The sequence below is a fragment of the Pelodiscus sinensis genome, chromosome 2 (genome assembly GCF_049634645.1).
Source record: "Pelodiscus sinensis isolate JC-2024 chromosome 2, ASM4963464v1, whole genome shotgun sequence".
In the NCBI taxonomy this organism is placed as follows: Eukaryota; Metazoa; Chordata; order Testudines; family Trionychidae; genus Pelodiscus; species Pelodiscus sinensis.
This window is the reverse complement of record NC_134712.1, coordinates 45,471,833-45,488,222: the sequence shown is the minus strand read 5'-3', so window position 1 is coordinate 45,488,222 and position 16,390 is coordinate 45,471,833. Positions and strand designations below refer to the sequence as shown.

The 16,390-nt window shown below is 38.2% G+C and overlaps 1 protein-coding gene across 4 annotated transcripts in view; it reads left to right on the top strand.

Moving 5' to 3' along the window:
* Positions 1–16,390, top strand: part of CPNE3 (copine 3) — a 52,191-nt gene that overhangs the window by 18,099 nt on the left and 17,702 nt on the right. For all 4 annotated transcript variants that reach the window (XM_075920434.1, XM_075920435.1, XM_075920433.1 and 1 more), the window contains exons 6-10: positions 2,452–2,523; positions 3,364–3,447; positions 5,082–5,171; positions 10,812–10,910; positions 16,132–16,218. In XM_075920434.1, the coding sequence (XP_075776549.1) occupies positions 2,452–2,523; positions 3,364–3,447; positions 5,082–5,171; positions 10,812–10,910; positions 16,132–16,218 (432 nt within the window). The remainder of the gene's footprint in view (positions 1–2,451; positions 2,524–3,363; positions 3,448–5,081; positions 5,172–10,811; positions 10,911–16,131; positions 16,219–16,390) is intronic.

Here is a 16,390-nt window from a genome sequence, read left to right as displayed (position 1 = left end):
TTGGTTTCCTATCAAGGGGTGCTTGCCTCTAGCTTCAGGGTTCATCAGTCTGCCCAGGTAGTCTGCGTCTTCTGAGTTCTTTCACTTAGTTGATAATTGTTTAGTGCTTCTGAGTCTTCAGCCCCTCCTCTGACCGTTTGAGCTTGCAGTGGCCTTTACATTTATCTCCTAAAGCATTCTCTCTCTTTCACACAAACAATACATTTACAGAATTGCGGCATGGAACAAAGGGGTACTTCTAAGTCACTTTAACAAAGTTACAAAGTCTTTCAACATTAAACTTCTTTCTATCTACTACAAGGCCTATCTAACACTAACATCCCTATATATTACAATATTCCATCCCGTTACTTTAACATGCTAACATCAAACAGAGCTGGAGCTAAGTTAAAGCTGCCTGGCCCTGTGAGGCCTACATCTTGGATTTAAGTTTAATCCAAACTTTTGCTATAACATACATTTATTACAACTGACTTATTAGTTACAAAATTCTATTCCAGTGCTACACATTTATTGTGGTTCTTCCCTCTTCCCCGCCACCCCAATTCACAGGTAGTCATTTAGCCATTTCATTGTGTAGGGGCAACAGAACCTGATCACTCAGGCTTATATTTCTTCCCAGGTGACAAACTTCTAGCAATGGATTCTGAGTATTGTCCATCTGAGTGCCAGCTTTTGAGGCTGACTATAGCTATAGTCTTGGGATACCTGCAGACCAAAGCTAAGGGCTTGTCTGCATTTACTGTGCTGTACTGCACCTTGCACCACTCTTGCACTTAGTGAGAATGTTACCTATGTCAACAGGAGAGATTCTCCTGTGGGCCTAAGTACTCCACCTCCCTGAGAGGCAGGAACTATGCCAACAGGAAAAGCTTTCAGGGGCATGGAAAGTCCACATCCCTGAGCAACGTTGTTCTACCAACATAAGATTGTGATGTAGAGCAGGGCTAACTACAACTGAGTTAGTTTTGTTACCTTTTAGCCAGCACAAAAATAACTACCAATCCCACTGAGAGGAAGAAGAGTCTTAAAATTAATACAGATATCTCACATTCTTCAGAGTTGTGATGGATGTTATCAAAATGGTTGGACCGATCTGGCAATGCATCTCTAAGGGGAAAGCTTCGTTGCAATTAGCAATTAACGGGCTGCATCTGTTAATTAAGTTATTTTGGGATATTGTCAAACAAGAAATTAAACATTTATTTATAAACACAAGAATGCTATATTACTGTGTCCTGTATACTTTCATCAGGTTACAATGTGCTCCTAGTGTGCCATGAGCTCTGTTCCTTTCAGTGAAATGTAGAAATCTGATCTACTTTATTCAGCTAAAATTAGTGGCTTTCCAAATTGTGCATTAAAATTTCTTCATCGAAAAGAACATGTTTGGTGAACTTGCAGGAGTCTGCTCTCATATATAATAGTTTTTTTTCAAGCCCTGATTCCATGAAGATTTCTAGCTGTTCTTTAATATTTTCTTCAGTGATGTCCATACATTTGGTGGTGATGATGTTCAGAAGACTGAACACAAATGGCAGCATCCTTGTTACTAGCAGCGCATTTTTCCTATATCAGAGTTGATGGGAAACATCATAGATCTGAGTACTCTGCATGTGAGGAAAATACCTTCTGCGGACTATTATTTGTAGGTTTATAAACAGACAAACTTTGACTTTAGTCTGTAATCTGCCTATTAAAGGCCCCACCAATCCTTTGAAAGTGACAGAACCACAGTAAAATTCCTCTTTGAATGATTGCCTTTTTGCTATAACTGATTTAATATAAGGGAAACAAAGGCTAGTTTGTTCACATGTGTTGCACTACAGGTTTTCAAAATAATGAGAACAGGTTAGAAGGTCTATCTGAAATTGAACTTGTATCATATAAAGACAGATCTCACCATCTAGTGCATGTGAGAGTTAGTTCATCTAATTGATCCAGAGCATTCAGTGTTAGAACTTGTAGGTTCTGTACTTAGTTCTGACACGGAGTCTGTGACATTTTGGCTAATTAAAATTTGGGTTTCCTTAAAGTGCTCCCCTTTTTTGGGTTTCAATTTTAGGTGCCAATTTTTAGAGGTGTGGAACATCCGTAGCAGCTGTTGAATTCAGCTGCATTATGCATGCTTGCCCTTGTTTTTCTCTGGTTGGGCCATCCATAATTAGTAGCCACTGCTGAAAATACAAGTTTTACATAAGCCAATGCATGGATGTTATTTGTAAACTGAATATTTACCCACTAACTTCTGAGTTGTGTGGCTTGCCTGATGTTTTCAAAACACTTCAGAGTTATGCCCTATCTTTTCATGAAAGGATCTCCAAGCACTGCTGTATTTAAAGAAAATAATTTACATTTACTCTTTTTAGATATGCTGTGCGTGCAAATATTAGTGAGGTGTATTTTATGTGACACAGAATAAATGTTTCCTTCTTTTAATTACATACCTAGCTTACAGCAGAAGAAGTAAAGGATAACAGAGTGGTCTTATTCGAAGTAGAAGCAAGAAAACTAGATAATAAGGTATTTAACTGCTGTATTTATAATAAAGAATTAAAATCACATTGCTCTTACAGATAAGGAATGGTACTGATCGATTCTGACTTTTTGCTGGAAAAAATAAATCTAAGATACTTTTTACAGTAGAAGAAAAACACATCGAAAAAATGTTAATTACATTGAAGTTTTTAGAATGAATCTTGACCTATTTCTAAAGTGAGACAAGTATATTGTCCACAATTTTCTTGAAACAAGACTTAAATCTGTCCATCAGTTTTGTGTCTGTTAGTGTAAATGCTTTTTCCATTTAATTTTAAATTTTACTTGCTAAAATAATAGTAGAAAATACACTTTCAGACACCCATATAAAGTATATTTTAGTAACCGTTGTTTGTTTATTATAATCTCAGGCTTGGCGTTAGAATCTCTAAACCCTATAATTGGTCTATGAAATTCCAAAATAGATGTTAAAAATACTATGTAGGGAATAAATGCTTTTATTTCACATTTTTCTAATGCTCTACTTAGACAGCTTTGAATTAGGATCCAGCCCTTCATACACCTGTTGCCCTGAAGTGGAACTATCCAGCAGTGTTTACAGAGCACAGACTCTCACTTTATACTAAAAATATATATTTATAGTCTTCTCATAGCTATTTAGTTCTGTGGCTTGCTAATATAAGGAATTGTTTTAAAAGCAGTAATGAGAATGAGACCTGAAGTGATTTCTGTTCTTTATCAGAAAGATGTTTAATAGTTTTTAGGAAAGTCTTTTGTTTACTTTCCATTTGTATGACTGTGTATTAATTAGTATTTGATAACATTCATACCATAAGTGCCTTCTTTTGTTTTGTTTTAATTCAGGATTTTTTTGGAAAGTCAGATCCTTACTTGGAATTCCACAAGCAGACGTCAGAAGGGAACTGGGTGATGGTTCACAGAACTGAGGTAGGGGATTTTGTTCACAAGAAACTGGAGTTTGAGTTAATCTGACTTTTTATATGTATGCCCTAGCTCTAAAGATACAACAGTTTCAGAGCAGGGGATTTGATCTTGGGAGTAAGGCACCTGACTGGATCTCAGGAGACCTGTATTTTCCTAGCTCTGTCAGACTTTTTTTGTGTGACCTTGAAAGTCATATGTGGCTAATACTGCTTTTTCCCCCTACTCTTTTGCTTGTCTGTTTTGATGTAAACCCTTTGGGCAGAGATTGTTTAGCTGTATGTAATGTCTAGAATATTGGGACCCCAGTTTTGGTATGAGCCTCTAGATCCACGGTGTCCAACCAATTCTGAAACAGTAACTGCTATAGTGGCTATTGATCTAGCAAACTAGCCACACTCAACTGATCAAATAGCCATGTGTCCACTTGCTAGTGTGTTGGATGCCACGGCTCTAGATGCTATTATAGTACTATTAATATCAGAGAATGCCAACTCAGTTAGGTCTGATGTTTATTACTTAAATATAGTAAGTTATTACTGAATACTTATAGGAGAGCCTGAGGCCCTAATCAGTATTTACATAATAAACAAATTTAAAGGAAGATACAGTCCCTGGCCTGAAGCACTTAGTCAAAGAAATGTAAATCCCTTTTCTATGTTAATTTTATAATTAACATTTCTTCATGTGTTCCGGCAGCATAACAAGTACATTTATCTAACTTTGAGGGCTCTACCATCTCAGAAATAAATGTCTTTGTGTATTTATTAGTATATCTTCTTATCCTTAATTTGAAGATTTGATTTAAAAATCAAGGCATTTTACCTTCCACTTTTGAAAGTGTTTCACTATACCTAAGGGTTAACTTCTAGCACAGAGCCTAAATTGTATTAAATAAAAATGCTACATTACTTTCCTTTGGAGGATTTCTGCTATAGGAAATTTAACCCTAGACTCTGTTGCAGATTATGAACACTTGAATTGTAGAGTTTGGGAACATTCATGGCAGATTCTCAATAAACTTCTTTCACTCCTTCCCCCCAAGCACTAAGATGTATTTTGTTTGATAGACATGAAAAGGTTATAAAAAGGTTTAACTTTTTTTTTTTAAACTCTTAAGCTTGACTCTCTGGAGGAAATACTTCTGGAGATGGGTTTTCAGTATAAACATTTGATTGGTGAAATGTAACTTCTGTAAAATGATTTTACCCCATTGTCTTGTTTCATCTGGTAAGATATGGGGATAAATAGCAAAATGCTACCTATGCCTTGGGTCTACATGTAGAGAGGTACTGGAATATTACCTCCTCTCCAGTTTGAGATTTAAATGGTGTATGGTAAATTAAATTTTCTTTAGGAAAATATTGACCTCCTAGCAGTGAGCAGTAGCATCCAGTTACTTTCAAAGAGTTGGTGTCAGAATGTTTCTCCTTTTATGCTGTCCCAGCCATTGAGGTTATTGTTATATCCTTGGCATATAAGCATGACTTTTTTTTTATTTTTTATTTTTTTTAATGGTTGTATCACAGGTCAACACTTCCCATATTTGCAACAGTTATGGAATAAAAACATGACAAAACTGATAGTCACACTCTGTCTTGCTTTGCTAACAATACTGTTTTATTAAATCTGTTTGGCAGGTTATAAAAAATAACTTGAATCCTGTATGGAAGCCCTTTAAAATTCCTCTCAATTCTCTGTGTTACAGTGATATGGATAAAACAATCAAGGTAATACTTAAATGATTGAATTTCTCCTTAGTGTATCTAAATAAATAGTTTGCAAATATAATGAATTATCATTTAACTGTTTTATGCTTTTAGTTTTAAGTTAAACTCAAAATGAAGATTTTTATTTAAAGTAACAGGAAGCCTAAAGTTGACGATGAAGATAATGGCCTGACAGTTTGTGTTACAGTAGCTGCCAAAAATAATTGTTAAATTTACTCCCAGATTTAGGGAACCTGGTTAAACTAGAGTAAATGTGATTTTTTTTTTTCCCTCTTCATTTTTTCCTTTGAATTAGTGTTAACATAACAGCAGTTCTCAAATTTGTTAAAAGCATGGGGCATCTAATTGCACATTTACAGTAGTATGGCATCCCATTACTTTTTCTTTCTCTCCTTCATATGACTCTCTTGCCTGGTGCCTTTTATAAGTGCTTTATGCCTGCTTACTTCCCTTTCTTTCCAGCCACATGTTCCTCTCCTCACTCTGCTCAACTGGACTTTGCTTCATAAACCGGTTGCTTCATTCTTTTCTACATTGCTCAGATATTACTTAAACAATAGTTCCAGTTCCTTTATCTGAAGAGTTGAGTGAATGGTCATGGGAATCCCCATGAATAAACACAGTAGCAAAGCATTAGCATTGGAATTGCTGGATCTGCCCAAACAAAACCTTCTGATATGAAGCTGTTTTGAACATTAACTGATTTGCATATGTATTTGAAACATCATAATTTGGAATAGAAACAGATCTCAGCCTGACTTTCCAAGCCTACTGTCATGTCATCTAGCCAGGAGGACATATTAGAAACGTAAGGTTACACCTACACTGTAGCCTTCTTCCGGAAAAGCTTATGCAAATGAAGCGCAGAGTCGAATGGCTCTTGCCTAAGAGGGTTTTTGCATGAAAAGGAGCCATCTACACAGCTCCTTTTTGCGCAAAATCCTCTTGCGCAAAAATGGCTGCTAATTAATTATGCAAATGAAGCATGGCAATATTCCACTCTGTGCTTCATTTGCATAAGCTTTTCCAGAAGAAGGCTACAGTGTAGACTTAGCCTAATTCTGAGTACTAACTAGTAAGTTGTTAATCTCCCTTCCTCACTGTGCTAGCTCCCAAAACAGGGCCTCGTTGACAACAGACAGCAAATGGATGTCTGGTGCAGTTGACCTCCTTCCTGCCTTTAGTTGTTAGTCTATAAAAGCACATAAACATCTGTTAACTTCAGCTCTGGTTTCAGTTGTTGGAGCTGTGAATTCAAATAAACCTGCTTTATCTTAAGCACCACTTTTGGATTTGAAGACAAGATGAATGTGGTATTGTCTTTCTGCCTGCCTGGTCCTAACTGAATCTGTGACAGTGGAAGTAGCCTGGGAGGATAAGGTGGACTCCATTCACAGGGCAAGGAGTCAATCTGGTGAATCCTTACTGAACATTGATTTGCAGCCATCGACACTCTGAACTCCAAGACACCCCTTATTCCTCATTGTCCAAAAGTTCTTAACTTGTTTAGGGGTGTGTGGTGGTTTGGTTTTTTTGACACCTTGCATCAGAGGACAGATAGAAACTTGAGCACCAATGGCTGAGCCAGAGGGTGAAACAACACATTTCCTCAAGTCTATGCTCAGGCTTAAAGTTGATCAGAAATTTTCTGTTACATGCTTTTTTTCTGCTGGAAATTGCATTTATGTAGGAAAGCGAAATGCTTTGAAAGTTTTTATTTCAACATGAATTCCCGCATGAAGAATATTTTGAGACTCAATTTTCCAAAAACAGAAGTATTTTTTAAGTTTGCTTTGAATTTAATTGTATGGGTTTTTCATATTTGTTGTGTTTGCATATTTCATGACAGGTCAGTAGTAGAGCATATTATGCAGTACTACCATTGACATATGAAATAATGTAAAAATAATACACACATGAAAAAATTCAGAAACTGAAAAATTTAAAATTTTTATGGGAAATGTTAAATTGTTGCAGTTTGGAGCAAAAAAAAAAAAAGTGTCAAAATGTCCTGCAAAAGAAAATTCCAAATTACAGAAGCTGCAATGTTGGTTGAATTAAAAGGGAAGAGAAACTTCTTATCGACATACCTTAAAAATGGAGGAAGAGGTCATCCAGTCCTTTTTCTCCCTGCCCCCATGCTGAGGCAGGATTAATTATACATAGACCATGTCTGTTGGGTGTTTTGTCTAACCAGATCTTAAAAACTTCCAATGATGGGGAATCCATAACTTCCCTACTTAATCTGTTCCATAATTTAACTACCTGTATAATCAGAAAGTTGTCCCTAATATCTAATCTAACTCTCCCTTGCTGCATGGTGAACTTGGAGAACAATTGATTTGTCATTCTCTTTGCAATAGCCTTTTGCACATTTGAAGACTTTCATGTCCTCCTCTTTATTATCTCCTTTTTTAGACTAAACATGCTCAGATCTTTCAACTTTTTCTCATAGGTTATGTTTTCTAAACATGTTACCTTTTTTGTTACTGTCCTCTGGAGTTCTCTCCAATTTGTCCCTATCTTGAAGTGCAGTTCTAAAAACTGGGCACAATACTGGCCTCATTAGTACAGAATAGAATGGAACCAATTACCTCCCAGATCTTACATATGACACAGCATGACATTGTTGACTTGTATTGAATTTCTAATCTTCCACAATGTCCCTAGATCCTTTGCGGTGGCAGAACCATTATGAAGGTTTTCAGCATTTTGTATTTGTGCACTTTATTTTTTCATGCCTAAGCATAATGCATTAAACTCGTCTTTACTGAATTTCTTCTTATAGATTTCAGCTTCACCCGAAGCTGCAAATCCAGGGTGGTAAACCAATTAATCAATCCTCATCATTTACAGCACTGGTCAGAGCATGTTAAATCTTTGAACGGATAATATCATTGGGAAGTAAAGTAGTCTTATTTTGAAGTAATTCATTTTTAATTCACACCTACATTTAAATCAGTTTAAATTTTCTGAGTGTCCCTGTGTAGCTGTACCCTAAGTTTATATTCAGAGTGTAAGTTGAAGTACAGCATAGCATTCACAAAATCAAGAGGGAGTTCATAAATTAACAGACACATTCTCCAATATGTTACAGCAGTGTGTACATGTAAATAAAATCCTATCAATACAAAATATACAATAACCCCTGCTTCTATCCTGGTGAGAAGTTGCAAGAGAGAATAAACTACATGCAACAGACACTAGTTACATTGCTTAATGCACAACTAGCACATACTTAGCTATTATGGGCATAAACCTACATGAAATAAAATCATGATAAAGCACAGTTATTATTAGCTTTACAAGTAAGCCCAGAATCTGATAACTTGTGGGGTGGGGAGAGGAAAGAGCTAATGACAGATTTATTTTCCGCGTATTGTGATTGAATTTTTCATTTCCTTCTTATGACCACACTAAAATTGTAGTTCTTTGACTGGATAAATCCTTTAAGATAGAGTTATTTTCAGCACAGCATGATCCAAACTGTAATCTTATCACCTAGTAGAAAACACTATAAAATAAAACCTTCTAAGTTTTTTTTATCTGTTACATGTATGTAAATCCAGAGCAACTGAGTTTCATAGAGGTGTTCCAGATTTATACACACAAAGCAAGATAGATTATAATTTCTGCTGCATTTTATTTTGAAATTTTAATTTGTGGATTTAAAACTACTTTTAGATGAGACAGTAAAATTGTGGGAATGTTGTTTGGAAGAATTAAACAATGCTGTAATACTTTTATACACACAGTGGAATGCATAACAGGCTCTCTTACTTTAGTAAGTAAAATTGACTTTTTCAGCATAGTATGAATGCCTTTTCACACACTAAGTTGCTCAGTTTGTGTATTCAGCAGTAATGCACAAACCAACTCTCTCATTATTTTTAAATTGTGTGTGTGTGTTGCAGTCAGTAAGTGATGTCTTTCTGTACCCTAAATGTGAGCTTCTCTGATTTGGAGCTAGCATTCATGAATCCTTCAGCTCTGAGGAGGGAAGAGGGAAACATAGATAATTTTATGATGGTACAGAGAGCCACCAAGGTTTGTTGCATGAGTAGTCAAACTTCTGATTTAAAAAGAAACATTGGGTTTAATGTATTTAATATATCAAACTCCCAGAAATGTTTTTGGTCTTTTAAACAAAAAAACAATTCTGATAATTCTCAAATAAGCTGCTATTACTGTTGAATGAAAAAAAATCTTTGGTATTAAGCATTCCACCAATATTTGAACATCTGATTGGCTCAATATAGGGAAGCCTAAAGAATTTGTGTCGTGTCTGTGTGAAATCTTTCTCATCTGTGATAGCATTATTTTGCCTGTATGAAGTATGAATTTGTTTACAATGCATGTGCATGTATTTTATTACAGTAGTAGCCAAAATGTCTTGAGGAGCTTTGCCAACACAAAAAGGCACCGTAGAACTAGCAATCTAAAGGGCAGTAATGTAGAAATATGAAATGTGTTACGTGGGCAGTTTTCTGTCTGAAACCCAATATTTCATTAAGATAGGATTTGTTTGTTCTGTCAGAAATGAAATGTTAAAAGAAAACATTTTTATTAATGTGCTTGTGTACATTATACGACTGTTTGTCTTAATGGGAGAGGGAAATACGGCTTAGAGACCCGCAATATTGATTAAATTGTATCTTGCTTAAAGAATATTTTTGTCTAGCATCTGTATTTTTATCCTGAATAATGGAAAAATGCTTCAATGGAAATTTTGGTACTAAGAAGCTGTTTTCATCTTACCTGTCATCAGAACAAAAATTAAAATAACAATGAAAAACAAATTGGGGCTAAATAAAGTGACAGTATGCCTCTCTTCTCTGCTAATCAAAAGGAATAACCTGAGCAAGGAAAGGCATTAAGATTAAAGTTTAATTGGCTTAATTAGTAAAGTCTTACCATTTGAGGTATAAATATGGATAAAGAGGGATTTTGGCCAACCTCCTATCTCTGAGGAAGTTATGAATTTACAGATAATTAGGATTGCTGGTCTTGAGGGAACTCCCAAGTCTAGCTTCTTCTGTTTTCAGCAATGAAAGATACTGAATTCTCAATCTGAGCCCCTGTATGAATCAGTAATGCAATCCACTTGCTTTTGCTCTCTTGCTAACCACGCAAAGTTTAACTTGCAGAAGTACTGATTCATGAACACCTTCCACTGAAATCAATAGGAGCTGAGTGCCAATACCTCTGAAAAATAGTCTTCCAATATGTAATGTCAGAAGGATACAAACTAGGCACCTTGGAATGACTTTTTTTCTAAAAACTTATCAGAATAAAATAGTATCATTAGCCTAATGAATCACATTGGACCTGATCTTTTGAAATGCTAAACCTGCTTGATGCTCATTGACTTCAGTGGAAGATGAGGATGCTCAGTAGCATGGAGGGTTGGTTCAGTAGTAAAGACTCACTTATCTTTCTGCAGCGGGTAAAGCCTAGCCTTCAGTCACTTGAATGTATGGCCCCCTTGAGTCAAATCTATGGCACAGAGCAAACTTCTCCCAAGCTTGAAATCTTAAGAGAAAAAGAGCAGATTTGTTTTATACAATGTTAAAGAAATGTTACAATATTACTTTGTTAGATTGATGGCTGTTTCTAATCCTGGATAATGCTTCATTTTAGGTAGAGTGCTATGACTATGACAGTGATGGGTCTCATGATCTCATAGGGAGTTTTCTAACCACGATGTCAAAACTTAAGGAATCTTCTCGATCCTCTCCGGTAAGTAAAAAAACCTCTAGGCTTCTTGAACATTTTTTGTGAAATTGCCTTATTTGTTATGAGCAAAGACTACAAAGTATACTTGTCAGTATTTAACTGTCTTATTGCATTGCTTATACATCGCACCAGGTCAGGTCAAGAGTTGGCATTTCCATTTCAAATCCATTTTTGCAGACTTTAATATCTTGGTTGTTTTTTGTAATGGCAGAAGTCTGAAAATCCACGTTGTCAAGTCAAATTAATTTAACCAATCTGTGATCATCAAAATGCAGAATACAAGATCAATTTCACTGCTGTTAAAAGGCCAGAGCCTGAAGTTCTCAGTTTTTACTTTATCCTTAATTTCAGGTTTGCTTCTCACTCGATAAAGTAATTGAATAAACCTGAACAAAGACTTTAAGATGTAGCTACTTGTTCACAGAAGTTAACTGTGTGTTCCATTTGTTTGGGTCTTTATTTCCTTTCTTTAAAAAAACCCTCAGAAACCACACTATCCCTTATTTTTTTATATAAAATATTGTGTTGTAAATCTTGTAACATGACAAATTGCGTTCTCATACATTTCATTAGACATCATTCAACAACCTTAGCTTAGAAACTCTTTATTTTTATTGACTTGTGTCCCAGCAGTGTTTTACCGTATTTTTCTTTACTTGAACACAACTTGAAAAATAGTTCAAACATTATTAATGAACAAGTATGCTGCATGCAGGTTTGGAACCTAAAAGCATCCTAAGTATGGTATGTATACTGAATTCTTCAAAGCTACTACTTGTTAATATTTAACTTTTAATGTGTTGATATTTTATAATCCCTGCTCAGGCCATGTTGCTCTATCAGTGGTTGTTTCCAAAGACTTCCTGAAACTGAGCAGAGGACAATATAACACTTACTTTTACAGCACTGGTAAATAATTTCAGCAAGTTACTATGCTCATATGTAATCTGATTCTTAGAAATTTCTAGTGATTTTTAATCTTTATAGGTTCTCAGAAGCAGGCTGGCATTCATACAGCTTTTCCCACAAGAAAAGTAGTGAGCATCTTGCTATAGTAATCAAAAGCACACAAACACTGAAAAGCAAGGATAAAACAGTTTAGTCCAGTCCTTTGCCATATCTACTAAAATGGCTTTTGTTTCACAAGTTAATTACTTTAATAAAATGTGGCACCATTTTAGTGAACGAGTTGTTGTTTAAAGGCCAACGCGGGGGGGGGGAGGGGGAAACCCAAAGCATATTTCTTTGTGTAGTGTTTTTTTAATAAAAAAGTGTACACACACATTGTGTAAAACCTCAGTCCTGTGAAATAGTGAGTTCTTTGTGTCACCAAAGAGACTGAGTGAGTTGATGTGGATCAAAATGCTCATCTTCTGCTTTTTAAAAATATGTTCAGTGTTAACATAATCTTCATGTTCTCCTTTTGAAAATGCCTCAAGAAAGCTTTTCCTTAAGAATATTTTCATGACCACACATTGGGCGGTATCCAGTCAAAGACAGCAATCTGTGTGCCAGGAGACTGGCTGGGAATTAAATCTACAAGATAAAGCAGAGAACCCCTAAGCTCCATACATTTCTTGCTTAAAACGAATTGGAACCCAGTCTGGCAAAACTTTTCTTATTACCTCCCCTAAGATCTAGTTGGCCAATAAGGTGAAATTTATTAAGAACCCAAATCTGATCTTAGTTGTGCACATCTTAACCCTGGAATAACTTAGTGAAGTCACTGGAGTTACTTGATTTTTAACACCAGTGTAACTGAAAATGATCTAGTGTTAAATAAGATGCAGACTGTGCTCCACAAAATAAGAAAAGGGTGAGAGAATGCTCAGGCTAGCCTATGTGATTGGGATGGGTTGGGGGAGGAAGGGAGGGATGGGCATATTAATGAAAATATAAGATTTAACAAAAAATCCTCATGGTGGTTGGAGTTAATACACGTTCATAGAACACTTCTGTTTAATTTTAAGACCAAGTTAAATATGGAAAATTTAATCAGGAAGTTATCTGGCTGTGGAGATTAGCCTCTGTGATAAAGTTCCACAGCTTGTTTCAGTTCTAATTAAGTCTTATTATGTTCTATCCATGCTATAAACCAGCAATAATCAGGAAAGAATCCCAATAGAATAAAATATTGCAATATTACATGTCTTGTTACAGAACAGAAACTGTTCGCAAGTTCTTTGCTGTCCTCAACATATCTCCATTGATTGTAGTGGCGGGGTGGGGGAGATATTTTTCAGGCAAGCCCTTGGTACATGCCTGTTTCTTTATGGTACTGAGCGACCCTCGTTCTCACTGTAATCTATTGAAGTTAAGGGAACTTAGCACTTTGCACAATTTGGAACTTAAGTGTTTTCTGACTTACTGGAGAACTTACAAGGTGGCTTGTTTGTGCTTGTTTTATTTGCTCAATAAATTCTTGGATTTAACCTCCACTGAATTAATGAAAATATTGTCCTATGGCTTAGTAGTTCGGGGCTCTACTGCTTCCTATCAGTTTGAACACTTAGAACATATGGCAGACACACTTATGACCAGTTCTTTTGAATACTTTGGTGTTTGCTAGAGACGAGTAAAAGAGGAGTACTAGCTGGCTGAAACCTAATTTGTATAAAATGGAAGTGATGTTGGGAAGACAGACGCGTCAGTGAATCCCTTTTAAAGGAGCGCTTGTGTTATTGGCAAGGCAGAGTCAACCTGTGGAACTCCCTGTCAGAGGATGTTGTGAAGACCAGATCTTTAACAGGGTTCAAAAAAGAATTAGACACATTCATGGAAGATAGGTCCCTCAATGGCTATTAGCCAGGATGGGCAGGAATGGTGTCCCTAGTCTCTCTTTGCTAGGGCAAGGAATGGGCGACAGGGGGAAAGATCACTTGACATTTACGTGTTCTGTTAATTCCCTCTGGGACACCTGGCATGGGCCACTGTTGGGGGACACCTGGCATGGGCCACTGTTGGAAGACAGGCCATAGGGCTAGATGGACCTTTGGTCTGACCCAATAAGGGTACGTCTACACTACAATGTTAATTCGAACTAACTTAGTTCGAATTAACTAATTCAAACTAAGCTAATTTGAACTAACGGATCCAGATTAAAAAACTAGTTCGAATTAGCGTTTTGCTAATTCGAATTAGCATGTCCACATTAAGTGGTCCATGAACCAGGCTTAAGGATGGCCGGAAGCAGTGCCGGCAGGGCATCAGAGGAGGACTTAGAGCATGGAGCTGCTGTCTCAGGCGAGCCGAGGGCTGTGCTTAAAGGGTCCCGACCCCCAACCCGGACAGACAGTTCTCAGGGGTGCCCCGCTTGCAAAGCAGTCGTGGCTTGGAGTGCCCTGAGTGCCCACACTGGGCACATCACAGTACTCGGCCACCAGCCCGGCTGCACTTGCCGCAGGCTGCCATCTGGGGAGAGGGGGCAATTGGGGGGCTGCAGGAGAGCTTCCACACCCAGAAGCCTGCAGAGCCAGCCCAGTCCTCCCCATCGGGGGTGCGTACCCCATTCCTCCCTCACCTCCTTCCACTTACCCTTCCCTAGCCCCTCTTCTTGATGTACAAAATAAAAGATAATGTGTCTTCCAAAATGGAATCTGTCTTTATTGAACAAAACTGGGGGAGACTGGGAAAAGGAGGTGGGAGAGGGGAAGAGAGAGGCTGGGAGAGGGGAGGGCAACTAAAATGATCAGGGGTTGGGAACAGGTCCCATATGAAGAGAGGCTAAAGAGACTGGGACTTTTCAGCTTAGAAAAGAGGAGACGGAGGGGGGACAGGATAGAGCTCTAAAAGCAGGAGTTGGGTGGAGAGGGTGCATACAGAAAAGTTCTTCATTAGTTCCCATAAAGAAGGACTAGAGGACACCAAAGGAAAGGAATGGGTAGCAGGCTTCAAACTAGTAACAGAAAGTTGTTCTTCACAAAGCAAAGAGTCAACCTGTGGAACTCCTTGCTGCAGGAGGTGGTGAAGCCTAGAACTAGAACAGAGTTTAAAGGGAAGTGAGATCAAGTCATGGAGGTTGGGTCCATGGAGTGGTATTAGCCAGGGGGTAGGAGTGGTATCCCTGCCCAAGGTTTGTGGAAGGCTGGAGAGGGATGGCACGAGACAAATGGCTTGGTCACTGTCTTCGGTCCATCCCCTCCAGGGTCCCTACGGTTGGCCGCTGTCGGCAGACAGGCTACTGGGCTAGATGGACCTTTGGTCTGACCCAGTACGGTCATTGTAAGCTCAGGGTCGGGGGACCTTGATTCTCTTGCACACCTGCTCCTGGGTGGCCAGGCTGGCAGCTCTCCTGCCCAAGCCGGCCACTTTCCTGTGCCTAGTGCGGAGATCGTGGACGAGGTCCACAATGTCCACACTAGCCCAGGCGGGTGCCCGCCTCTTGCGGTCCCGGGCAAGCTCCCGGGAGCTGCCAGCCTGTTCCCGGGAAGAGGGGGAGGGCTGGGGGGCATCGGGTGGCTGGCTCGATCCGTGCCAGGTACAGGGTCTGCTGGCTGGGTGCTGGCAGGCTTGCACCTGGCACGGGCACCGTAGCCAGCCCGTGCCCCTTTAAGGGGTCCGGGGGCCGGGAGGGGGGCAGTAGAGTTTCCCTGGTGTTGGCCAGAGTGGCCACCAGGGAAACCTGGGGAGGGCTAGCCTCCCACTAGTTCGAATTAAGGGGCTACACACCCCTTTATTCGAGCTAGCTAGTTCGAACTAGGCTTAATCCTCGTGGAATGAGGATTACCTAGTTCAAACTAAGCGCTCCGTTAGTTCGAATTAAGTTCGAACTAATGGAGCGCTAGTGTAGCGCCTATGAAAGTTAGTTCGAACTAAAGGACGTTAGTTCGAACTAACTTCGTAGTGTAGACATACCCTAAGGCCATTCTTATGTTCTTACTGGAGCTTGTAGTCCTGGGTGACTGAATATTGAGCTGCTCTTGAGCACCCCTATAGCAGAAGAGAACTGGGTGACCTTTTCATATGTTTGACAAGGAGGATGTAACCATTCTTCTAAAAGGCACATCTTGCTACCATGATCTATGCTGCTCTCTCCTTCAGAATAGCTGTAATGTGCTTTACTTAGAGCTAAGCCTTAATCCAGCCTAGTAGTAACTGAAGATGGTCCAGAACTTTTAGAATTCACTCCTTATGATGTAAAGCATAGGTGCTTAAAGTTCTGGTTTAAATGAATTCCATAATTTGTACTGATTGGAGTCTTTTTGGTTTTTTTCCATTCACTTAGGCTGAATTTGAATGTATCAATGAGAAGAAAAGGCAAAAGAAGAAAAACTACAAAAATTCTGGTGTTGTGAGTGTGAAACACTGTGAGGTTGGTACAATAGGATTTTATTTTTAACTTGATTTTTTTATTTACAGATGTCTAGGTATAATATACATGATCTCAACATCCAAGTGTTAATAACAGTAAAATCTATGAAAATGGCAGAAATAGTTCAGTCTTTAAGATGAATATATAGATACAACATGTTTTAAATATTACA